At 42.8% G+C, this 27,108-nt stretch overlaps 1 protein-coding gene across 2 annotated transcripts in view; it reads right to left on the bottom strand.

Moving 5' to 3' along the window:
• TBC1D30 (TBC1 domain family member 30) overlaps window positions 1-27,108 on the bottom strand; it is an 87,853-nt gene that overhangs the window by 46,103 nt on the left and 14,642 nt on the right. Inside the window, exon 1 of one of the 2 annotated variants that reach the window (XM_079937838.1) lies at window positions 1,444-1,865. The exons of the other annotated variant lie outside the window; for it this stretch is intronic. Coding sequence (XP_079793964.1) covers window positions 1,444-1,630 — 187 coding nt within the window. The 5' untranslated portion in view covers window positions 1,631-1,865. Of the gene's footprint in view, window positions 1-1,443; window positions 1,866-27,108 lie in introns of those variants that run through there. 2 annotated transcript variants of the gene reach the window in all.

Here is a 27,108-nt window from a genome sequence, read left to right on the forward strand (position 1 = left end):
CGGATTCCTTGCATGTATGACCGAATATGCTCCCTTGACTTTTTTCAGAAGTACCTGCTGGGCACGATGCCCATCGCCTTGCCGAGCTGAAACCCGGCTGGGGTTAGTCAAAATCACAACTATTTTCTCACTATCAAAAATGAGTTACAGGATTTAACTGGAATTGATCATTCGCTGCCTGCAGGCAAAAGCTGAAATCAGGTCATTTCCACCTATTTTCTTCTAATTGAATAAGGGAGGGGAGAAGGTTTATGTTTCATCTGGTAATCACTGGCTGTTCCGGATTCAGAAATACAAAACACTTTTAACGTGGGAAGGAGGTTTCTTTTTTTAAGGCTAAAGGAAGACGGTGAATAACTACTACAGTCTCTGCAACTAGACACTTCCTTGGGGAGAAAAACAAAGAAACCACGAGGTTCGGAAAGGCAGCGACGTGTTCCACCCTTTGAGGCTCGGTGCCTCGACAGATTCTCCCCTGCAGCCTCAGGACAGCAGGTCCCCAAAGGCGCTGGGAGGCGGGATGGGGTGGGGTTGGGGGAGGACAAACCCACCTGGAAGCCAGCTGGTGCCACTCCAGGGACAAGTGTGCGCTACGCACGGGTACGAGTACAGCCGGCTCCCTCTGCGGCCACCCCTAGCCGGAAAGCCTTATGTCCAGGGGCCCGCGCGCCAGGGCCGGCCTCATAAAACCCTGCGGAGGGATGCCGGGTGGTGGAGCAAGCGCGGAGTTATGCAGCCTGGAGAAGCAGGGATGTGTAAACACAGGCTGACAGCAGAAAGGGCCTAGCCTAGCACAGCCAGGAGAACTCTCAGTCTTTACCTATAGAAAGAATCTCTACTTTGCAGGAGTGTTTCCTGCCCGCTCTCCACCCGGACACACAAATTAGAGGCTCCAGGTGAGACGATCCCGGCACTCACGAAGCAGGGACCCTCAAGAAAATGCACCCGATTTTTTCCTTCGCGGTCACTGCCTCCTCTTCTGACAACAAGCATCAGACCTGTGCCTTTCTCCTGCCTCACACACCTCTTTCAAGGTGTGGCTTCTTGTGGGTCCGAAACACAACTGGTTGCTCGGCCTCTGATAGCCCGGGTAGCCGCCAACACTTTCCCACCACTCGGAGAAAACCGAGCGCATCGCTCGCCAGCAGCTCCCGGCACAAACAGGGCTGGACCGCACACAGGCGGTGGGATGGGGGCGCACGGGCAGCCGGCGGGAGCAGCCGGTCCTCCGCGCCGTGGGAGGCCGCTGCCCCCGCCCAGGCCTCGGTCCGCGCTCTTCCCTCCCAAGCCGACCCAGCCCCGCCTGCGCCCAGCCGCGGTACCCAGCACCGGGCGGCCGGCGACTGTTCCCTGGCCTACGCGGAGTTCGGCTGAGGCAGAGGCACCAGCTCCGGGGGCGCCACGCTACTTTCCAGTGCCCCATCTGCCTCCCCGGGTCCTCACCCGGCTCCAGGGTGCAGAGCAGCCGGGGCGCGGTCCGGGAAATGCAGCTGCGTTTCTTGAGCACATTGCTCAGGATGGTGCCCACGCCGCCGCCACCGCTGCCGCCACCGCTGCCGCCGCCGCCGCCCTGCCGTTTCAGGCATCTCCCTCCGCGCCTAAGGGAGCCGGTCAGCTTGTCCTGCCGCATCCGAGAGCGCCCTGGGCTCCCGTGCGGCCGCCGTCCGCCTGGGTCCTCGCTGTCCCGCCGGCGCAGCGGCTTCGCACGCGTGGGGCTCGGCAAGACCGGTCAGTCAAGGGTCTCTCGAAAGCAGCAAAAGTGCTCGGGGGTCAAGGGACCCTGCGGAGCACCGCGGGAGCCGCCAAGCGCGAGGCGGCCGGCAGGGATCTGCAGTGCGGAGCCTGCAAGGCTGAGGCAGGAGAGGACTTGGGGCGGGGAGGAGGGCGGGAGCGAGCGAGCGAGCGCGCGGAGACGGAGGCAACGCTCCCGCCCCCAATCCCGGCATCACCGTGCGCAGGCGGGGCTGCCTTAGCTCCCGAGCGCCCCGCCAGCTCGCGGCACCTGCACTGGGCAGCCGCAGAGACCCGGAGCCCAGGAGCGGGGGGCTGAGCAACTGCGCCCGGGGACCAGAAGCAGTGACAGATTTCCGTGCCTCTCCCAAGATCTGGGAGGTGCAGGAGGGAGCACCCAAGGGAGCGAGTCTCAGGTGCAGAACGCCAGCGAGATGCAAGTGCCCACCTCATCTGAGCAGTCTTGCAAGAGTCGGTCAACAGACCGCAGGAAGAATCTAGCAGCGCGGCGGGAACGTTGGTGGAAGGTGAAGCACCAGCTTCATCCCAAATTGTGTTAAACTCTTTTTCTTGGCATCTTAGAGAGGCATAGGAAGCACGTTAAAATTATTATTATATATTACTATTAATATATACTTTGTACATTAATTAAATCTATAACATAATTATTATTATAATAATGGTTGTTTCTTTTGGAAGAGTAGACTTCAAGATAAAAGTGTTCCATTAAAAGCAGGGGTTTTTTTTTAAGTGCTTCCTCCGTCTCTCCAGCCAGAGACTTCAGCAGGCAGAATGGTTAGTGATAATTACTTTTTTTCTAAATCATTCTTAAACTACGACATTATGACATTCACCAGTGGATATTAATCATAAAGATGAATAAGTCATAAGAAAGGAAAGCATATGGAGGGAAATACAAAGATATTTGTATATGCTAATATTTAGAGAAGGAACACCAGATGGATTAAAAACAACTAAAAAGTATTTATGTGGAAGGGAAGAGTGTAGAAGAGAGAGGAATAGAAAACAGATTTCTCTAGATGTGCCTTATGTAGTTTTGACTCTGGAATAACATCTTATATTAATAATATTAATAAATCAAGCAAAAAGAAAACCCTAAAATTTGAAAATGAATGGAAACAAATGAACCTAACTAGAAATCCTGTTGATGGCATAAGAACACAGAAAAGATGAGTAAGTTGTTTTAGAGTGTAGTGTTATGCCTGTGTATCAATGGTGGTATAGACTCCAAGGGCAAAAAGAGCTGCAAAGAAATCTTAAATGTCATTCAGTAGCATTACTGTTATTAATAATATTGGTGTTATTTCTTAATTCTTATATACACTATAGGATAACCTAAATAAATAATTATGTTAACATCATAATCAGTCTGCTAATTTGGGGTGATTTTAAATGTTTCACTAAGTAATGTGATGGATATCTTTGTTGACTAAGCTTTACTAGATTTTTGAACACCTAAAATGAATTTCCACAGTGGGGTTATTGGATCTAAAGGCATAATCATCTATATGACATATATTGCTAAATTAAATCTTAAAGGATTATACCAGTTTAGTCTCTGATTGACACATTTTCATCCTCCATCTTCAACAGCTCTCAGTATTATCATTTAAACACTTGCTGATTTGATAAAGAGAACTGTCATTTTGTTGTTTTTATTGGCATTTTTTATTAGTAGTGCAGTTGAACTTTTTTGGTATGTTAACTAAGCAGTTATATGATATTTTCTGTGAATTTCTTACTCGAATATTAAAGTCTACATGTTTTCTTAGTGAAAAAATAAATAAATATGTTAAGGTCAAAAGAAACCAAGATGTTTTCAGTGTAACAGAAAATACAGGTGTGCAACCAAAGAAATTAAGTTTTTTTTAATCCTGCAATAGTATATTTTAAATGGAAATAATTGTATGAACTCATCTTTTTTCTTTTCAAAAATACATATAAAGCCACTGAATAGGTTTAGAACTAAGGACAACCCAGCAGCAATGAACACCCCCAGCACTCAGGATGTGGTCTCTAAAAACCATTCCCCACTAAAAGGAACCAGGGCTCCTTTGAGGTGCAACTGATTCCAGTTCTGGGCCAGAAAAAGTACAAGATGAGCCTGAAATATATTGATGAATTCAGGAAGGAAGGATGTGCTCCAAGACTAAAGGGGTTATGTCAAAAAGACATGAGAGGGGCTTCCCTGGTGGCTCAGTGGTTGAGAGTCCGCCTGCCGATGCAGGGGACACGGGTTCGTGCCCCGGTCCGGGAAGATCCCACATGCCACGGAGCGGCTGGGCCCGTGAGCCATGGCCGCTGAGCCTGCACGTCCGGAGCCTGTGCTCTGCGACGGGAGAGGCCACAACAGTGAGAAGCCCGCGTACCAAAAAAAAAAAAAGACATGAGAGCCATACAAATAGGATACTATTGGCCAAAGATGGAACACTTTGAGCATCAAAAACAATGACTGCTAATCGACAGATGAATGGATAAAGAAGATGTGACATATATACAATGGAATACTATTCATCCATAAAAAAGAATGAAATTTTTGCCATTTGCAGCAACATGGATGGACCTACAGACTATCATACTAAGTGAAATAAGTCAGAAAGAGAAAGACAAATATCATATGATATCATTTATATGTGGAATCTAAAACATGACACAAATGAACTTATGAACTTATTTATGAAACAGACTCACAGACATAGAAAACAAACTTATGGTTACCAGAGGGAAAAGGAAGAAAACAAACTTATGGTTACCAAAGGGAAAAGGAGGTGGGGGAGGGATAAATTAGGAGTTTGGGATTAGCAGATACAAAGTATTATATATAAAACAGATAAACAATAAGGTCTACTGTATAGCACAGGGAACTATAATCAGTATCCTGTAATAAACCATAATAGAAAAGAATATGAAAAAGAATATTTTATATATATATATATTTATAACTGAATTACTTTGTTGTACACCAGAAACTAATGCAACATTGTAAATCAACTATACTTACATATAAATAAATTTTAAAAAAACAATGGCTGCTATTGATTGAAACTATTAACTTTTTAAAAAATGCATTTCTTATGATATTCTGAAAGAACTAAAAGAGAAGTCCTTCACACAACTCTGGCACACTTATTTCGTAATCAGCACATTCTGGACTTTGTGAATTGCCCTCAGAATTTGAGGACAATGTCAGAAATGATATAACACTAAGCATGAAATATACATTTCACATATAAAAATCTGTTAAAATGACATTGGTCATCTGCAACAGTAACGCCAGCTGATAGGGATATAGAAGCTATTCAGTTATGCCCACCTGACTGAGATAAAGATGCCTTGAAACAGGCAGTAGCCTGCCTCATCACTTTAGAAGATAAAATCATTATTGCGCCTGGTTGTGATGAACTGTTTAGCTTAGATTTCCCAACATTTCACACCAATCTCAGGTACAGAAATCTACACTTATTCAGCCTGATGCTTACAGTTTCAGTACATGTTTGTTCTCCTTCAGCTTTCTCTTCATTTTATTAAGATGTCCCTTGACTGCTCTGGCCTGAGAATGATAACTGAAAGATATCTGGTGTTTGGCTTTGGACAGTTTTTTAGAGGGCAACACGGACCCCTGGGTGAATGAACACCCATAGTTAAAGGAAGAAAACTGGAAGGAGAGGGAAAATCCAGACCAAGGTGGTAAGTGCATGCACAGTATCGTCTTCCAGAGCTCTCACCTTCTCAAACCATAGAGGGTTCATGTTCTCTTTTAACAAAAAGGCTGTTCATGCTCAGTTTTAGCAGTGGGCCAGCAGGAAAGACAGCCTCGCCGGCCAAGAGGAGGAGCAATGGGCTCTGCTTTACAACACTGCCTCTGGGGTAGAAAGGAGGACGTACAGGCCTGGCTGACGTCCACCACTCAGACCATCCCACACCCTTTGGCTCGGACTCCCTGCTCACCAAGCAAACTTTTGATTGTCATTTGGCTTCCCATAGAGACTTTGCCGCTGAGGAGAGGACACGCTGACCAGTTAACAGCAGTCAATATCCCTGAGTTTGCTCAACTCTCAGTGAGCTGAAGAAATCAAATTTCTGGGCTGCCAAAGCTGAAGTGTAGACCCTAGATTGCCAACCCACCCAGATGTGTCACGGCTGACAAAAAGGCCTGTCTCTGAAATTCTTCAGTTACAGCATTTTTCTTACTATTAGTGACAGGGGCTTGTTTACTTTCAAGATAAAAATTCTCTTTCACTCAGATTTATTACAAGGAAAAACTGACTTAAAAAAAAATGCTTTCTTGAAAACTTCCCATGCTAAACTACATAGAAGTTGAAACTCACACAAAAAAATTTAAGTTTCTACTATTAAAGCAATACATAATGAAGGAATTAAATAATATTATTTTGTTTACATTGGAGAGGAAAGTCAAGACTGACAACTTTCGTAGCAAACAGATAATTAAGCACTAAAATACAATGCTCTAAAAACAGCCATGGCACAAGCCTAGCATTATATTTATTGTATGACTCATAGTTTCTTATTCGTGTCTGGAATATTGTTTTCCAAACGCAAAAGAAGTCATCTGAAGTCAACCTGCAGAGGAAACAATGCCAGCATGAGCTCTGCTTGAGGATCTCAGCTGGTGAGATTTCCAGCCAAAGCCAACTTACCATCACTCTTCACTGAGTGATTTTTACTAATCAAATAATATCAATGAATTCACATTTGGGCGAATCATACCTTGGCATGGTCCAGAGCAGTTATGATTTAAGCTGAGTTTGGGAAAAGGAAAACTTCACATCGAATGAGAATCTGTTACTGGCTTGCTAAAGAAAATGAGTGCTTTGAGGAAATACTCTGAATGTCTCAGAGAGTCCAATACCCATGGTACATCCCCAGAGATCTAAGCTCCCAGGCCAAAACAAGGAAGTAGGGGTCATTCAGCTACCCCTGCATCTTCAGGCTTATGTGCTGGCAGTGAGGCTTCCTTGAGAGCAAACTATTCCTTTAATGGAGAAAGGGGACAAGCCAGAAGAAAAAGCAAGTCCAGCATAAATAAAAGCTATGTCCCATGGGGCTTCCAGAAGGGAATCAGGTCTGGGATTCCTGTGGTTTCCTAATGATGTTACTTTCGTCTAACAGTAAAATCGTTGGGTTTTTTTTTTTTTTTGCGGTACACAGGCCTCTTACTATTGTGGCCTCTCCCGTTGCGGAGCACAGGCTCCGGACGCGCAGGCTCAACGGCCATGGCTCACGGGCCCAGCCGCTCCGCGGCATGTGGGATCTTCCCGGACCGGGGCACGAACCCATGTACCCTGCATCGGCAGGCGGACTCTCAACCACTGCACCACCAGGGAAGCCCTAACAGTAAAATCTTAAAATACAAAGGGCCTATGTGTTTATCTTCAGGGACTGAACAGAGCCAATGGTGACAGTTACCGAGAGAAAAAGCTCCGGAAAAAGCTCTCTCTACAGCAAAGAGAGAGAAAACACAGGGAGCTGGTCTGCTCTGAGGTGAGCCTGGAACTCATCCTCACGGCTTTCAGAGGCCCCTGGCAGCTGTTCTCCAACCCACAAGTCTCAAAGGATCAGAAGAGATTGTACCGAACATCAGGCCCAGCACTGTCTCCCATCGGGCAGGAGATGGTACGTCTTGGCACTTGTGCTAATGAAAAGGGTGGTGGTCTAGTGGCATAAAAGTCACTCTTCTCCTCTCTGCTCTCCCCACCATTTCTGAAGGTCTGTGAGCAACTCCTAAATAGGAAAAGTAATATCTCCTAAATGGATGGTAAACTGTGATCAGTCACATAAGAAGCTAACACTCTCCTCAGAACTACTTAAGAGCAGGGCCTTAATAAGCAGCTCCTTCAACTCATTATCCAGGACGGAGCCCACAAAACTATGAGCTCATGGAGACGAGCATCATAACCACCTTCCCTCATGAAAGAGACAGAAGCGGGACAGCAGGAAGAAACCAAGGGGAAAGGAAAAACCTTACAATTATCTGACACATCACATGACGTACATGGGACATTTTGTTTTCTTTTTGTATGGTTTCCCTTCTTAGTCATAAAAACCTATTTCTCTACTTAAATACAGGCATCCTTGAAGACAATCAGGTGTAGCTTTTGTATTTTGCTTATCACAGAGAAAGGATTCTGTCCAGCGTGGTACAGAGAAGCTTGGACATTCCAACACCGAATCACACTCAGCACCGTCTTCTACCTCCCAATAGTCCCTGCTTACGCTTTCCAGGACCATTCATTTTAATCAGATATTTTCAAAACTGAAACCACTCTTAACATTCCCCCCAAGCACACTCAAATATTTTGGACGAAGTATTTTAAGAATAACCGGTTTTATTTACAGGCCAGAAAGTTTCAAATTCAAAACTTATCTAATATAAAGATTTAATTCCTAGCTGGAGTGAAGCTAGGAATTTCACAGTACCATAGTGGAAATACACGTAAAACCCTGCATCCAGGTCCATGTAACTTCAGATGCATAGCTAACCCAAGATTTTCTATTTTCTAGTAAGTATTTTCTTGCTTCAGAATAACTGAAACTGATTCAGCACCACTTGAGGTAGGTTTATGTTGCCCATACAAGACATCTTCCTACTTCTTTTATTCATTCATTCATTAGTGAAATAAACATTTATTCCTCAACTGCTGTGGGAAAGGCATTGTGTTATGGCCTGTGGGGAATAAAATTATGAATTCAGTATGTTCTCTACCCTCAATAAGCTTACAGTTTACTGAGGGACAAAGTGGGTAGTGATAGGACAGTGTGAAAGGTTCATTTAAAATACTATGCAAAATCAAAACTACAATGCGACATCATCTCACACCAGTCAGAATGGCCATCAACAAAAAATGTACAAACAATAATGCTGGAGAGGGTGTGGAGAAAAGGGAACCCTCATATACTGTTGGTGGGAATGTATATTGATACAGTCACTATGGAGAACAGTATGGAGGGTCCTTAAAAGACTAAAAATAGAACTACCATATGACACAGCAATCCCACTACTGGGCATATACCCTGAGAAAACCATAATTCAAAAAGAGTCATGGGGCTTCCCTGGTGGCGCAGTGGTTGAGAGTCTGCCTGCTGATGCAGGGGACACGGGTTTGTGCCCCGGTCCGGGAGGATGCCACATGCCGTGGAGCGGCTGGGCCCGTGAGCCATGGCCGCTGAGCCTGCGCATCCGGAGCCTGTGCTCCTCAAGGGGAGAGAACACAACAGTGAGAGGCCCACATACCGCAAAAAAAAAAAAAAAAAAAGAGTCATGTACAACAATGTTCATTGCAGCTCTATTTACAATAGTCAGGACATGGAAGCAACCTAAGTGTCCATCAATGGTGAAAGGATAAAGAAGATGTGGCACATATATACAATGGAATATTACTCAGCCATAAAAAGAACGAAATTGAGTTATTTGTAGTGAGGTGGATAGACCTAGAGTCTGTCATGCAGAGTGAAGTAACTCAGAAAGAGAAAAACAAATACCATATGCTAACACATATATATGGAATCTAAAAAAGAAAAAAAAATGGTCATGAAGAACCTAGGGGCAAGATGGGAATAAAGATGCAGACCTACTAGAGAATGGACCTGAGGACACAGGGAGGGGGAAGGGTAAACTAGGACAAAGTGAGAGAGTGGTAGTGTATATATGGATATATATACACTATCAAATGTGAAATAGATAGCTAGTGGGAAGCAGTCACATAGCACAGGGAGATCAGCTTGGTGCTTTGTGACCAGCTAGAAGGGTGGGATAAGGAGGGTGGGAGGGAGGGAGACAGAAAAGGGAAGAGATATGGGGATATATGTATATGTATAACTGATTCACTACATTATAAAGCAGAAACTAACACATCATTGTAAAGCAATTATACTCCAATAAAAACGTTTAAAAAAAATAAAAATAAAATACTATGCAAAAAAATATTGCTGCGATTTTTGTCAAAGAGTGTTCTACCTAAGTTTTTCCCTAGGAGATTTATGGTATCCAGTCTTACATTTAGGCTTTATTTTTGTACATGATGTTAGAGAATGTTCTAATTTCATTGTTTTATATGTAGCTGTCCAGTCTTCCCAGCACCATACTGTTTTGTTTACTGTAGCTTTATAGTATAGTCTGAAGTCAGGGAGTGTGATTATAGCAAACACAATAATTATAAATGGAGTATAACCTTTAAAAATTGTGAACCACTATATTGTACATCTGTAACTTATAAACGTTGTACATCAACGATAATTCAATTAAAATTAATTAATTAAATACTATGCAAGTACTTGGAGGGATACCATTATCTCTACCTCCTCCTAGGTATCATACATTCCAATGTTTTCCCAGGGCTTCATTTTATTGAACTATTAAATTTCAGCTGAAAGCAGGCCAAAGACCAAGCTCATCTGTGTTCTTCTCATAATTATGATATTCAGCCCTTTATTTGCACATCAGGAGTGGATCTCAGTCTGGAAGACTGAGACCCATCACTTTATTTTATTTTATTTTTTGTTTATTTTTTTTACATCTTTATTGGAGTATAATTGCTTTACAATGGTGTGTTAGCTTCTGCTTTATAACAAAGTTAATCAGTTATACATATACATATGTTCCCATATCTCTTCCCTCTTGCGTCTCCCTCCCTTCCACCCTCCCTATCCCACCCCTCCAGGCGGTCACAAAGCATCGAGCTGATCTCCCTGTGCTATGCAGCTGCTTCCCACTATCTACCTTACGTTTGGTAGTGTATATATGTCCATGCCTCTCTCTCACTTTGTGAGACCCATCACTTTAGAAGATGAAATCATTGTTCAACCTGGTCACAAATGACTATTTAGCTAAGATTTCCCAACCTTTATATTAAGCCATTCTGAGATCCTTTTTGACCCAGTTGAGGGATATGAAAGGAGAGGTTTCTCATACCTATTGATGCAGATCAGTTTGGCTTAGGAATATATATTCCTAGTGAGAAAAAAAGGTGATACCTTTGAAAATAATATGCTTAACTTTGATGGTAAGACCAGAGAGGTATCAGGAAGAGGAGAGAGATTTGAATTAACATGAATGTTGGCTTGGCTGGCCTGGGAGCCTTAGATCTCCCAGATGTATTTATTCAGAAGAGAAGAGTGTAGAACATGTGAACTGATGAGGGAGCTCATAAAAGCTTCACCTGAAAGGCCTCAGGAGGCAATGTGGTGTATCAGAAAGGGCCTGCCCACGTGGCGGGGAGACCAAGATTAGAATGCCAACGTCCATACTTACTAGCTCTATGCCCTTGGGCAAGTTACTTAAAATTTCTGCGCTTCGGTTTCTTCATCTTGAGAATTAACAATACTTACCTGAGTACTTGTGAGAATTAGCTAGCATAATGAAAGTCAAGATTCTAACACAGTAGTGGTATAAAGCCGGCACTCAATACATGTGCACTGGGGTGTCCTCCTTAGTATTTGTTGATAATCGTACAAGATAAAGGTTAAAATGGCCCCGCTCGCGGTCTATCCAGAAGTCTGCCGCCCAGCACAGGATCAGGACCTGACCCACAGGGAAAGTCTGCCCGGCCAGAACACCCAGGTCCTGGGTCCTCTGAGGTCCCAGGTCCTCACCAGATGCTCCTCTTTTGCCTTCTTACCCTGGTGCCCTCACTCAATGGGAGGAAAACTGAGGTTAGCTTCATGTTCACTCCAAAGTGCAAAACCAGAACTGCTAAATGGGGTGATAGAGAGGCAGACATCAAAATTTAAGGACACTATAACTGTCATAAAAGGGCCTCAGGAGATCATAAATGTCCTTTCTTTGGAGTTCTCAGGCAAAGACTGCAAGCCCAGCAGTCAGGAGTGCTGTGAAAGGGCATTTAAAACGAGGTGAGTTTCAAGCATCAGTATCAGTAAAACAGCTTCCAACACTATGATTCTCTGAAAGCAACTGAACTGATATTCAGGTTTCTTACTCTGTAAGATTTCCTCAATCCAATACAAATCCTGACCAACTATAATGCTGGGAGAATACAGCATTGGATTGTTATAGTTTCAGGTAAACTGAAGTTTAAGCAGAAGAGATCCAGTTGGCTTCAATCCTTATTAAGGATATTTTTTTAAATGTACCATTATACTTTCGTTACTTAAAAAGAGAATTCTGGGGCTTCCCTGGTGGCGCAGTGGTTGAGAGTTCACCTGCCAATGCAGGGGACGCGGGTTTGTGCCCCGGTCCGGGAAGATCCCACATGCCGCGGAACGGCTGGGCCCGTGAGCCATGGCCGCGGAGCCTTTGCTCCGCAACGGGAGAGGCCACAACAGTGAGAGGCCCGCGTATCGCAAAAAAAAAGAATTCTGAACAAACTGAATTTTTATGTATTTACTAAAAACCTTACGTTATATTATTATTCTCATTGTCTGAGAGTCCAGGACACATGTTAGAAAGGAACTGCAAATCATCTTGGGAACTACATTAAAAGGAAAATGCATGTCTCCTGAATTATACGGGTGACAGATACTTGGAGGTAAGAGAAATTTTATGGTATGTCAGCCAATACAGGCCTCAGCATTTCAAAGGGTAGCATATCGGGTGACTTACATCCACTTTTACCTTTACCTCCACAGATACAGGAATTCACCAGTGTAGTCTTAAAAATGGTCCTATGTGTTCTAGTTTTTGCAAGTCAACTTAAAGTTTTGGTACTAGAGAAAAACTCCTAACAAAGCAGCCCCTTTTAATAAATATACTTCCGATGTACTCCTTCTCTTCGAGAAACAATACGAGTGTGGCCCATTATATATTCATGTACTTAAAATAGCAGCGCTGGCACCTTGAATTACCACCATCTTTAGTACCACCTTACCACAGAGTGTCACTTGGCAGTATGTCACTCTGGCCTAACACCAGCTTCAATCAGATACACCAGCTCCTAAGGAGGGAATAGATTATGGCTAAATAAAGTTAACCCTGGTTTCTCTAAACTTTAAACCTTCCTAATACTTGAAAACTAAGTACCACAGTGTATTTTAGGAAAATACAGAATAATTTTCTTTCACAGGGCCTGAAATACAGTAGGGACTCAGTAAAATTTTTTTTTTTTTTTTTTGCGGTACGCAGGCCTCTCACTGCTGTGGCCTCTCCCGTTGCGGAGCACAGGCTCTGGACGCGCAGGCTCAGCGGCCATGGCTCACGGGCCCAGCCACTCCGCGGCACGTGGGATCTTCCCAGACCGGGGCCCGAACCCATGTCCCCTGCATCGGCAGGCGGACTCTCAACCACTGCGCCACCAGGGAAGCCCAGTAAAATTTTTTAATTGCATCTATGACACAAAGAGTATCAGGTTGGGATCTTGCTGACTGGACATTTTTAAATGGTACCCACATTAAAACCTGTATTTCAGATGCCACACTTATCCCACCCCCACGTCTGATTCATCCATGCCCTTGAATTATTTATAGGCTTCTCAATAGATCATAAACTGCTTTGAGCACCAGGACTAAGACTTCTTCTTTGTTGGATCTCTCCCCTTCCCTGCCTGCAGCCAGCATGGGGCTCATACACTTTCGACACTCAGTACATGAACATGAACAATAACATCATAAACTCATCACAACAAGAAGAGAGCTAGACCTTCCCACTCATTAAAAAAGGGCTTTTTATTCAACTACAAGAGAAATAAGCAGATGTGTTTATGAAAAGATATTTTGACTGACATTTATGCAATGTACCCCCCAAAAATCCACAATCACTATTCTTAGTCTCCCTGACAAGTTTCCAAAATATAAGATGCTCAAATATCACATAGTTGCTCTACCCATCGGGTGAAAGACGCTCCTGAAATTCTAGATATAACGGCAGTCAGCATAGTATAGCAGCTAAAATCAGACTCTAGAACCAGCTACCTGGATTTGAAACCTGGTTCCACCACTCAGTAACTATCTAAACTTGGGTAAGTTAATTATCTCAGTTTCCTCATCCATAAAATGGGAAAACTATCTACTTCTTAAGCATTATTCCAAGGATCGAATGATACAGAGAAAGCACTTATGCTGTCTGTCTTACAGTAAGTTCTTATAGTAAATGACTTATTGTGCCATTAATATATAGTATTAAAGGCACTCAGAATATTTTTTTAAAGGAAAACTATTTTAAGCTTATACATCAACATTGTTGTAGATTATAAATGATGCCACCTGGTCACTCAAGCATCTTTGCACTTTAATTATGTTACCTTCCATCCGGGCAGAGATTTTAGTGCGAAACCAGTCTAGGAAGCCCATAAAAGGGAACATCCATTTAAATTGACAAACTGTTCACATTTCTCATCATCTTGATTTTTTTTTCAAGCATGTTACTTGGGGAGAATTCATTTCAGTGCAGACAAGCTAATCCTTCCCTGCTCTTCATAAACTAACAAAGCCCCAGCATCAGTTACCCAACAGCCTCTTGCTTTGCGAGATCACTACAGGGAAGAAATCAATCTTTCACAGCAGAGTTTAAGTAAGCAATTTTCTTCTCAATCTTTCTATTCCTCCAATATTACAGCTTTTTTAAATAATGCATGCAGTTTTCTAAAATTTGGTTCAATCATTTTGTTTTAAAGGGTTTCCCAAATGTAGTCCATCATTCATCAGAAAGTTCTGGTCTTTCAATGTATTTTTTTTTTTTTTTTTTTTTTTTTTGCGGTACGCGGACCTCTCACTGTTGTGGCCTCTCCCGTTGCGGAGCACAGGCTCCGGACGCGCAGGCTCAGTGGCCATGGCTCACGGGCCCAGCTGCTCCGCGGCATGTGGGATCTTCCCGGACCGGGGCACGAACCCGTGTCCCCTGCATCGGCAGACGGACTCTCGACCACTGCGCCACCAGGGAAGCCCTCAATGTATTTTTATTATTTGCCATATAAATAAGTTGTATGGTGTATTCTATCCATTTCTACATGCATCAACATCAATTCCTCGAGTTGGGGTTGGGGGGGGTTACAAATACACCCTAGAAGGAGAAAGAGTTTGTCAAAAAAATAATTTTTCTAAGTTTGTCAATGTTCCAGTACTAAATTTTCTAATGGAGATGCACCAGGAGAAAAGTAAGCATGGGAGGAGAAAAATAAGTAACAACTACCTGTACCAGCTGTCTGCTGTGGATCAGGCACTGGGCTAGGTGTTTAAGTATCTTATCTCATTTTAACCCAACAAGGTAAACATTATTCCCCAAGAAATGGGGAGTAAAAGGAGAGTGTACACCTATATTATCAGGGTAATTTTTTCCTAAGCATGGAGGTGGGGGAGGGCAAGAAGATATATTCAAATATAAATAGTTAATTCTGAGTGGTGGGAGTATGGGAATTTATTGTATTTTTCCTTGTACTTTTCTGATTTTTTTTTTTATTCCTGAAGGAAGGAAGGAAAAAAAGAAGGAAAAAACAAAGAGGTTAAATAAGTTTCCCAAGGCCATATAACTAATAGGTGGTGGAGTTGGGATTTGAACCCAGGTCTATCTCACTGCAAAGCCACACCAAACCAATAAAATATAGCCAGGTATTTTTGATCTGAGCAGGATCAAAAACACTTTGGAAGTTCTGGAAGGAGACTTGTTCACAGTCTCATTGATGTTACCAAGTGAATGAAACATCCATAATTTCCTCAAACTCCCCTCTTATTATTTACCTACTAAAACAAACAAGATACTGGTAGAGATGATAGAGAAGCAGCATCAACAGGGTCAGCCCAGCACTGCCAGGTAAACAGAAAGATTCCATGATGCCAGAGCAAATGAGTGAAGCTCTTAGGTGAGGATTACAGAAGACCAGCTGTATCCTATAGGATACGTGGCAGGGCATGCAGGAGTTCATTAGAACCCACAGCGAGATGGGGCTTGGTGGAGACCTCATGGGGCAATTCTTTCTGCATCAACCCACCCTATAACTCATCCAGGAAAAATCCGGGCCACCTTGAAGTTCCCCCAAGAGACTGCAGATATGATTTGTCTCTGAAAATAATTTTCAGGAGACAGGAAGCTGGTTCATTATTTGAGAAAGCAACAAACCAAAGACCCTCTCCATAGAGAGAAAATGTTAAATGATGAGGACTTGGGGTATAATCAGTCTCAAATAATTTTTGTGCCATTGTTGTGTTCCCTCTTGTGCAGGGGCCAGCTGTCACAATCACTGTATCTCAGAGTTAGGATAACATTCAAGATGATTCAAACTAAGTTGCCCAGACTTTTAAAAATGTGTTTGAGGGCTTCCCTGGTGGCGCAGTGGTTGAGAGTCCGCCTGCCAATGTAAGGGACGCAGGTTCGTGCCCCGGTCCGGGAAGATCCCACATGACGCGGAGCGGCTGGGCCCGTGAGCCATGCCGCTGAGCCTGCGCGTCTGGAGCCCGTGCTCCGCAACAGGAGAGGCCACAACAGTGAGAGGCCCGCGTACTGCAAAAATAAAAAAAATTTTTTTAATTTTTTTAAAAGTGTTTGAAAACTCTTGCACAATATCACAGACAGCAGAAAATTCTCATTAACCACTCACTGATGTTAAAGATTTGATGCAGTGAGTCAACGCTTCAGATGCTTCCTTGCTGTATGTCCAACAGTTGCTTTACAAAATTTGGTGTACAACTGGTCAGAATGGCTATCATCAAAAAGAACACAAATAACAAATGTTGGCAAGGATCTGGAGAAAAGGGAACCCTCGTACACTGTTGGTGGTAATGTAAGCTGGTGCAGCCACTGTGGAGGATTCTCAAAAAACTAAAAATAGAACTACCATATGACTCAGCAATTCCACTCCTGGGTATATATCTGAATAAACACTAATTCGCAAAAAATACATGCACTCCAATGGAAGCAACCTAAGTGTTCAGGTTTAGAGTGAAAAGACAGTGCTTATATGTCAGTCCCAATCCCCCAATTTATCCCTCCCCCTTATCCCCTGGTAACCATAAGTTTGTTTTTTACATCCGTGACTCTACTTCTGTTTTGTAAATAAGTTCATTTGTACCCTTTTTTAGATTCCACATATAAGTGATATCATATGATATTTGTCTTTCTGTGTCTCACTTACTTCACTCAGTATGACAATCTCTAGGTCCATCCACATTACTATATATAAAATAGATAACTAATAAGAACCTGCTGTATAGCACAAGGAACTCTACGCAACACTGTGTAATGGCCCTTATGGGGAAATAATCTAAAAAAGAGTGGCTATATGTATAACTAATTCACTTAGCTGTACACCTGAAACTAACACAACATTGCAAATCAACTATACTCCAACAAAAATTTTTTTTAAAAAAAGACAGTGCTGCAGGGACAGACAGCACATGACAGAGGAGAAGCAGGATGGCCCCAGTCAGGACAGATGTGAAACTAGCCACTCTCCCACCCAATCTACTAACAAGGGCTGTTGGGAGTGGTGGCTATATTTTGCAATTGTCTTTAGTTCAAGAGGTCACTTTTCATTTCTCCAAGGCCTTGCAATCATGGGAAATGGGGGAAGGGGGTGCAGTAGGGGCCAAGGGTAAGGAAGGGGGGCTTCACGCCGAACAGAGCATGGGAGGGCTGCTGCCAGTGGAACCTCCCTTCTCCAATGGGAATAGGTGGCAAAGTGGAAGAGAAAAGCCTGGTGGGGTGGAGAAAGTAGAGGGGTAGGAGGAGGGGGAGACATTCTGTCAAGAGATCCCAAACTCCACGAGGTAGAGAAGCAAGTCTTCTGACTGGACCTGTAACATGACTGATCCGAAACCACAGACAAGGGGTTGTGTATGAACCCAGACTGAAACCACAGACGCAGTTCTAAGTGAAGAAAACAAGTCACAAGGTCAACGCTGGGGAGACTGGAAGAGGACAGAAAGCAGATGGATGGAGAAAAATGGTTCAGGATGGAGGATGTAAGAATTCAGGGTCTAAAAGGTGTGTTTTTTATGTGGTGCTGTATGGACGGCACAAAGACAGACCTGTCATGCTTAAGAAGTCAGAGCTACCCCATGTTCACAGCAGCATTATTCACAATAGCCAAGGGGTGGAAGCAACCCAAGTGTCCATCAATGGATGAATGCATAAATGTGGTACATACATATGGTGGCATGTTATTCAGCCTTAAAAATGAAGGCAATTCTGACACATGCTACTACTACATAGATGAACCTTGAGGACGTTATGCTGAATGAAATAAGCACGTCACAAAAGGACACATACCCAATGGTGGTTGCCAGGGACTGAGGAGAGAGAGGAATAGGGAGTCATTGTTTAAGGGGTGCAGAGTTTCCGTTTTGCAAGATGAAGACTTCTGGAGATGGATGGTGGTGACGGTTGCACAGCAATATGACTCTGCTTAATACCAATGAACTATGCTCTTAAACATGGTTAAGATGGCAACGTTTATGTTGCATGTATTTTACCACAATGATTCAAAATGAACTTTAAAAAAAAGCCGGAGAGTTGCAGATCAGCGACTGGTGTTGGGCAGTTTTGAATATGTCTCTCTTACAGCAGTATCTTCCAAGACACAGTTCATCTTCTGGCAAAGGTTTTTGAGCCCCTACCCTGTGCAAGCGGTGTGCTCGACACTGGGAACATCGAGTAAGTAAGGCACAGTCCGGCGTGAAGTGCAGACCGGGAAACAGAGCAGGACAATTCCACGTAGCCAGGACAAGCCTGACCAGAGGAAGCACCAAATTCAGACTCTGGGGTCAAAAGTACTTTCCAGAAGGAATGATGCCTCAGCTGAATCCTAAAAGTAGAAGTTACCATATAGCAGAGAAAAGAGTACCAAAGCAAAGAGCATGTGGCGAGAGAGAATGCGGTGAACTTTAAGTACCACCTCTAATGCATCCTGCCTGGAGCACAGAGTGGGAAGGTGTGATTTGAAGAGAGGAGGATGGAGAGTCAAACAGCATCCACACATCAACAGTGAAAATTATTTTTCTGGGCAGTGACAAACCGGTTGGGGGAAGGACGCTTTAGCGTCCGATGCATGATTAATTTTGTGGAAAGAATATCATTAATGGCGTATTAGGACAAGCACAGAATAGTTGAGAGTAAATGAAACGCCACCTATCCATGTGGACATAAGCTCTTTCGGTGAGGGGCGGGGGGGGCGGGGGATAAAATACACGTATCATAAAATTTACCATCTTAACCATTTTTAGCGTGTAGTCCAGTAGCGTTGAACTGTCGTGCAACCAATCTCCAGAACTCTTCATCTTCCCAAACTGAAACTCTGTAATCCATTAAACAATTCCCCATCCTCCCTCCTCCAAGCCCCCGGCAACCACCATTCTACTTTCTGTCTCTATGAATTTCACGATTCTAGGTGCCTCATATAAGGGATACCTATCTGTCTTTTTGTGACTGGATTATTTCACTTAGCATACTGTCCTCAAGGTTCATCCACGTTGTAGCATGTCAGAATTTCCTTCCTTTTCGAGGAGGAATAAGATTCTACCCTATGTCAAGAATATACAATGGAGAAAAGACAGTCTCTTCAATAAGTGGTGCTGGGAAAACTGGATGGTTACATGTAACATATTGAAATCAGAATACTCCTTAACACCACACACAAAAATAAACTCAAAATGGATTAAAGACCTAAATGTAAGACCAGACACTATAAAACTCTTAGAGGAAAACATAGGCAGAACATCCTTTGACATAAATTGCAGCAAGGTCTTTTTTGATCCACCTCCTAGAGTAATGAAAATAAAAACAAAAATAAACAAATGGGACCTAATGAAACTTAAAAGCTTTTGCACAGCAAAGGAACCCATAAACAAGACGAAGACAACCCTGAGAATGGGAGAAAATATTTGCAAACGAAGCAACTGACAAGGGATTAATCTCCAAAATATACAAGCAGCTCATGCAGCTCAATATCAAAAGAACAACCCAATCCAAAAATGGGCAGAAGACCTAAATAGACACTTCTCCAAAGAAGACATACAGGTGGCCAAGAAGCACATGAAAAGCTAGCTGCTCAACATCACTAATTATTAGAGAAATGCAAATCAAAACTACAATGAGGCAACCATACTCTAATAAAAATTAATTAAAAAAAAACAAAACACTAGTCCTAAATGTTGAGAAATGGGTGAGGCCAAATAAAATAAATGTGAACAATCAAAAACAGAAAGCTACAGTGAGGTATCACCTCACACCAGTCAGAATGGCCATCATCAAAAAAGCTACAAACAATAGATGCTGGAGAGGGTGTGGAGAAATGGGAACCCTCTTACACTATTGGTGGGAATGTAAATTGATACAGCCACTATGGAGAACAATATGGAGGTTCCTTAAAAATCTAAAACTAGAACTACCATATGACCCAGCAATCCCACTCCTGGGCATATACCCTGAGAAAACCATAATTCAAAAAGATACATGCGCACCAATGTTCGCTGCAGCACTATTTACAATAGCCAGGACATGGAAGCAAACTAAATGTCCATCAACATGGAATGGAATGGATAAAGAAGATGTGGTACATATATACAAAGGAATATTACTCAGCCATAAAAAGGAATGAAATTGTATCATCTGCAGAGACATGGATGGACCTAGAGACTGTCATACAGAGTGAAGTAAGTCAGAAAGAGAAAAAAATGTATATTAACGCATATATGTGGAATCTAGAAAAATGGTATAGATGTACTTATTTGCAAAGCAGAAATAGAGACACAGACGTAGAGAGCAAATGTATGGATACCACTCTCAAACGTATGGATGAATTGGGAGATTGGGATTGACATATATACACTACTATGTATAAAACAGATAACTAATAAGAACCTACCGTACAGCAGAGGGAACTCTACTCGGTGCTCTATGGTGACCTAAATGGGAAGGAAATCCAAAAAAAGAGGGGATATATGTATACGTATGGCTGATTCACTTTGCTGTACAGGAGAAACTGACACAGCAGTGCAAAGCAACTATACTCGAGCCAAAAATAAATAAATTTTTTAAAAAAGATTCCACCATATGTATAAACCACATTTTGTTTATCCATTCATCCATCAATAGACACTTGGGGCGCTTCCACCTTTTGGCTATTGCGAATAATGTTGGTATAAACGTGGATGTACAGATACCTTTTCCAGACCCTATTTTCAATTCTTTGGGGTATACAGCTGACCCTTGAACAACATGGGTTTGAACTGTGCCGGTCCACTTATACACAGATTTTTTCAATGAATACTACAGTTCTACACGATCTGCAGTTGATTGATTCCACAGATGTGGAGCTGTAGATACAGAGAAACTTGAGCATTTGTGGATTTTGGTGTCCACAGCTGGTCCTGGAACCATATGCTGCAGACACCTAGAGACGACTGTACACCCAGAAGAACGCTGGATCTCATGGTAATTCTATTTTTAATTTGGGGGGGAACAGTCATACCATTTTCCATAGCAGCAGCACCATTTTACTTTCCCTCCAAAAGTGTACACAGGTTTCAACTTTTCACACATTCTTGCCAACACTTATTTTCTGGGTTTTTTTTTTTTTTAATAGCAGCCATCCTAATGGATGTGAGGTAGTTACAACCATCTTATTAGCGCTTCTGAGCCTCCAATTTCCTCATCTGTAAAATGAGTGTGTTGGACTAGATGATCCCCAAGGAGCTCAGATTTCATGATTCTATGAATTGAGAGGAGAATTAGGTTGATTTACTGGGAAAACTCAGGTCATTTACTCATTCTGAGGCTCACATTCCCTAACTATAGTCACAGCACTGACACCCCTCTGGATGTGGTTTCAAGTAAAACACAGACTGAAATTCAAGTGCAAAGAGCATTAACTTAACGGGAAAGTTTAAGAGAGGCTGGTCCCAGCCATCCGTGGCAAGGACACGGATACCACTGGATGCTGAAGGCAACTGGTCGACACAAGTGGAGCAAATTTCACATGCCACGGGTCTTCCCACAGGTGGGTTAATTATTAGCAACAACTGTAATGAGGACGCCTTCTACTCATTGTTCAACTTTCACTTTCACTCATATAAAGGGATGAATTGATTGCAACTAATTTTTTTTTTAATGGTCAGGCTGGGAGGGCAGAGAGAGATGGTCATTTCCCTGGGAAATCTGTCATGTTTTTCTGATGTGGGGTGAATCCTCCCCACTCTCAAATACAACGGCTAAAACTTGAAAGAGAAAATGTATTTTCTTCAATGAGACACCCTGAAGAAAAGTCACCAGTAAGTCCCCAAGAAGAATACTGTTTTTACAAACTGGTGAACAAAGGCTAGCAAGATGATTTGCAGAAAATCCAGAAACATCAAAAACAGAATCCAGGACTCCTGAACTCACAGCCCAATACTGTTTGCAAATTTAGTTCCTCCTCTAAAAAGGAGAATTATTATTATCACATCTTTCCATGAATAACAACAAAAAAATCTATTAATATGGATGTGTACAGACTTTAGCTCCATGTAAATCTGTGTCTTTTTGTAGGAACGCTGCAACATTGTGGACCTCGATGTGGGAATCAAACTTGAGAAGCCTCCTTAACGACCTATTAAGAATCCTCCTCCAGGGTTTCCCTGGTGGCGCACTGGTTGAGAGTCCGCCTGCCGATACAGGGGACACAGGTTCGTGCCCCGGTCCGGGAAGATCCCACATACCGCGGAGCGGCTGGGCCCGTGAGCCATGACCGCTGAGCCTGCGCGTCCGGAGCCTGTACTCCGCAACGGGAGAGACCACAACAACATGAAGACCACAACCTCCTCACATTACAAGCGTTGAGGGTTGAGTCCCTTATACCTTCCGTGCGTCATCCTGGGAGAATATGGGCAGAAAAAGCTCAGAGAGGGCCACCAACGTGGGCTAAAAGACATCTGCCCCAAAGAATCAAGATGTATGGAGAAAACAAGAATGACGTTTGTGTCCCTTTTCCACTAGTTTTTAATTATATTATAACTGATTCTAGAAACTGTGTGATCTGACAAATCAGAAAACTGCTGGATATCAGAGGCGACAGACTGGGCCGGAAGAAGGCAGTGCAGGTCCCAGATCAGGGAAAGGAGCAAGCCTGCCCTCTGCTGGCAATCCTGGGTAGTGGCAGTAAGATGTGAGGAGATGATCTCCACCTTTAGCTGGAGGAACTAGACACACAAAAAAACCAAGACACCCAGCTACAGCAACTTTCATACACAGCAGAAAGCTTATGGAAGACATTGCGGGCCAAAGAGCAAACTTTGATGTTGCCTTAGTAACCATGTCCTGGAACATTCCTTTTTGCAAATGGTGTTGAGAAGGCAATACTGGATGAGACCGAAAAAGAGCTCCATCTAAAAGACTAGGCATGGGCAACGATGAGCGTTCATTAGCAACAATTCTCTTCCAACATAAGATATTAAAATATATTTCTATACAGAGTCCATTATAAACATCTACTTGTTCACGCCCTCCCCAGAAAAAAATATTACATTATTGTTCAATGACCTCGAAAGTAAAATCATGACAGAAATGCCAAGAAGCAGGTAGGAAAAAAAAGCTCCTGCAGGCTGGGGAGGGAGATAGGTCAGATCCATAATTAGAACTGAGCAGGTACAATTTTACAATGCCGTTAAGGACATATTCTCTGAAGACAACACAGCTGAATTATCTGTCTTTGCTATTTTCCTGCTGCCTGGTATATACATTTTCAAACTTTCTTTCTAACGAGAGTGATATCATCTAATTTTCCCTACTCACTTCATCCTCACGTAGAGATAAGGCTGCACTCTCATTATCGGTTAGTATTATGTACTAAATGTTCACGTATCAAGTAGTTATTGTCAAATAGCCATATCCTCAAACAGCTTTCAATCTAGTTAAGAAGGCAGTTCCCAGACACTAGTGTTCTATGTTCAAGAGGCAGTTACACCAGATGAATTCTGAGGTTCCCTCTAGCTCTAATTTTATATCCAGAAATACTAGATTACTAAAAGTATCCTAAGTACCTGATGTCCTCGCAGCCTCTGCGCCATTATCTCTGCCTGGAATATTGCCCCAGCCCACCTACCCTTAGCTACGTAGCACATTCCTGTCATTCTTCTCGTTCGAGTTCTTTTTTGAAGTGCTTCAAGGAGGATTTGGGTGATTCTCACCTTGGACCCTACTGTCCTTGTACACACAGGCAGTTGCCTACTTTCAGATATGATGTGTTTACTTATCATCTTTTCAACTGAATCACATAAAAGAGGAGCAATCTCCTTGCATGTTATTGGACAAGAGTAAGCCATCCTTTCCCAAAGAGCTAAAGAAGTCTAAAATCCCTAATTATGATCATCTAATATCTCCTCCTCCAACAATCCCATCCCATCAATTTTTTTAAATGTGAGGAACCCCAACTCCAACCTTCTCAATTGCCTTCAAATGCTGGTAGTATCCAAATGCTGGTAGAAAGGGCAGCCTCTAAACCTCCCCACAGCAGAAATAATGGCAATAATAGTAAGTAATATGGCCAGACACTGTCCTATAAGCATTTTATATAATTTCACTCAGTTCTCATAACCACCCTATGAAATGGGTATTATCATCATGTCCCTTTTTTTTTTTTTTTTTTTTTTTTTTGTGGTACGCGGGCCTCTCACCGCTGTGGCCTCTCCCGTTGCAGAGCACAGGCTCCGGACGCGCAGGCTCAGCGGCCATGGCTCACGGGCCCAGCCGCTCCGCAGCAGGTGGGATCTTCCCAGACCGGGGCACGAACCCATGTCCCCCGCATCGGCAGGCGGACTCTCAACCACTGCGCCACCAGGGAAGCCCCCATGTCCCTTTTTTAACTGATGAGAAAAATGAAGCACAGGGATGTCAAAGAACTTATATGAGACTGCACCTTGAGGAAGTGGCAGAACCAGGATTCAAGCTGTGACAATACAGAGAATGTAAATTTAACACAGTTCTTAGGAAAGCTTAAAAGAGAAAGAGAACTCCCCCTGCTGGCTGTATATACAGTTTTCTTTTGTCACAACTGATAGCAAGGGCACCACCAACCAGGGGAGCCCTGACTGAGTCACCAACCAGTAGACTGAGTTCCCGCAATGTTTTGTTTTTAACTGAAGTATAGTTGATTTACAATACTGGGTTAGATTTAGGTGTACATCATAGTGATTCAGTTATTCGTTTTTTGTTTTTTGTTTTGCAGATTATATTCGGCAACACTCTTAACTCTTCCACCTCACTTTGCCCAGCCCTAAGGCTGGGAGTAAACAGAAATCAGATTTAAGTTCTCTTCTAGCTCTAAATTACTATGACTTTGAGATTCAGATGTTTTTCTCTAAAAACCAGTTCTCTCTGTAATGTGCACAAGAAACAGCTACTGTTTTGTTGTTTTCCAAAGCCACAAGAATCTCTCAGGGGCTTCCCTGGTGGCGCAGTGGTTGAGAATCCACCTGCCAGTGCAGGGGACACAGGTTCCAGCCCTGGTCCGGGAAGATCCCACATGCCGCGGAGCAACTAAGCCCCAAGTGCCACAACTACTGAGCCTGCACTCTAGAGCCCGTAAGCCACAGCTACTGAGCCCACGTGCCACAACTACTGAAGCCTGTGTACCTAGAACCCATGCTCCGCAACAAAAGAAGCCACCACAGTGAGAAGCCCGCGCACTGCAACAAAGAGTAGCCCCATTCGCCGCAACTAGAGAAAGCCGGCGCGCAGCAACGAAGACCCAATGCAGCCAAAAATAAATAAATAAATGTATTTAAAAAAAAAGAATCTCTCGGAAGTTAGAGGTTCAAAAGTTATACGGTACTTTCAAATATTTCACAAATTTGCAGTAAGGATAAGAATAAGTAAATTATGACAAAATAAAAAAAAAACTCAGCTGCAAGACACTAAAAGTTTAAAGGAAATGAGAGGAAACTGTTGCTAAAATATGTTGTAAGCAATAAGAATCCAATTTCTTTCACCTAGTCATAGTCTTACTTTAGGGCAGACCACGCTGCTAATTATATATCAAAACAAACCTAAATCGATTATCAATATTAACAAATTTATACCAAAAGTCACAACTCTGCAACCAAGTTCCAAAGTTAAGGCACATCCACCTTAATCTAAATGCTAACTTGTTTATATGTCAATGATATCTCAATAAAGCTGAAAAAATACTTTCCATCCAGCAAAACAAATGAGCTTATGAAAAAGGAATACATACATCTGGGTTAAGAAGGAAGATTCAAAAAAATTCCATCGAATTTTGGTCCCCACCAAAATCACACTAAAAAATACAGTTAAGAGATTTTTGTTTATCATAACCCACAAGGACCAAGAAGTAAAAAAAAAAAAAAAAGCATCAGAGACAACAGCAATAGAATTTTGAAGATGAAAAAACATATGGACAAGTAGAAATTGACTCAGCAGATCCTAGAAAGCCAAATCCCAAAATCGCACGGGAAAGTGGAAATCCAACCTCTATTACACCACATATTCCACAAAAGACTCAGAGACAGGCAGCCAGGCTTCATAAGGAGAACTGGGAGACAGCTGTTGAGAAGCAGTTGGATCCCTATATCCTCTGCCCTACTTCATGAGGCTGGACAATTACTCTTCTTCCATCCCTGCCAAAGACTGAAGGTTTCATTTCTGAAAAGGGGTAAAACAGAGAGTTGCTGGACAACCAGCTGAGGGCGGGAACCTTACCTAAAACAGAGGGAATCCAGTGACCATATGCACACTGAATACTGAATGCAGAGACCCAGCTCTTAGTTCCATAGACCTTCACCATCCGGGCAGGAAGTCAGCGGACTCTTCCCTGAGGACTCTGACCAGCTCCACAAGAAAAACCTGGAGACACTGACCTGGGGGCCCTATAAGAAAGGGCCCATCCAGACGACACTCCAGTAAAGCTCAAAGTCCACAAGCTCTACTGGGCGAGCTCAGAGTTCAACTCATTCTTTTAGATTCTCACACTTATGAGCAGACAGTCAAGGATCACCGGATATCCGGGGAAAGACTTGAATTATAACAGCATTTTGAAGGTTTCTTTCCTCCCTGGATAATCTATTTCCTCCAAATTGTTATTTTCTGTTTGTCTGTTTTAGTCTCTATCATTAATATCCTTAGAGCAACAAGGAAATAGATTGCATCTATGAAATAAGAACAGAATACCATATATATGCATGAAATATTCAACTAACAACTTAAAAAAAAGGTCTCAGTAACAGGAGTGGGAAATAAAGTTGCGATAATCTCTGAGTAAGTAAAGCAAAAACAAGAAAATAAACAACAGATATAGAAAATAAGACAAGACTATTACAGAACTAGTCCAGACGTTCTGACAGCCAAACAATAGAATTCCAGAAAGAGGAAAAATGAAAAAATAAAAGGAGAGAGGAAAAGCATCAAAGAATTAATTCACATAAATTTTTCAGAGCTGAAAGACATAGTTGCCTGATCAAAAGAGCCCG

The sequence above is a fragment of the Stenella coeruleoalba genome (assembly GCF_951394435.1).
Source record: "Stenella coeruleoalba genome assembly, chromosome: 11".
NCBI classification, from domain to species: Eukaryota; Metazoa; Chordata; class Mammalia; order Artiodactyla; family Delphinidae; genus Stenella; species Stenella coeruleoalba.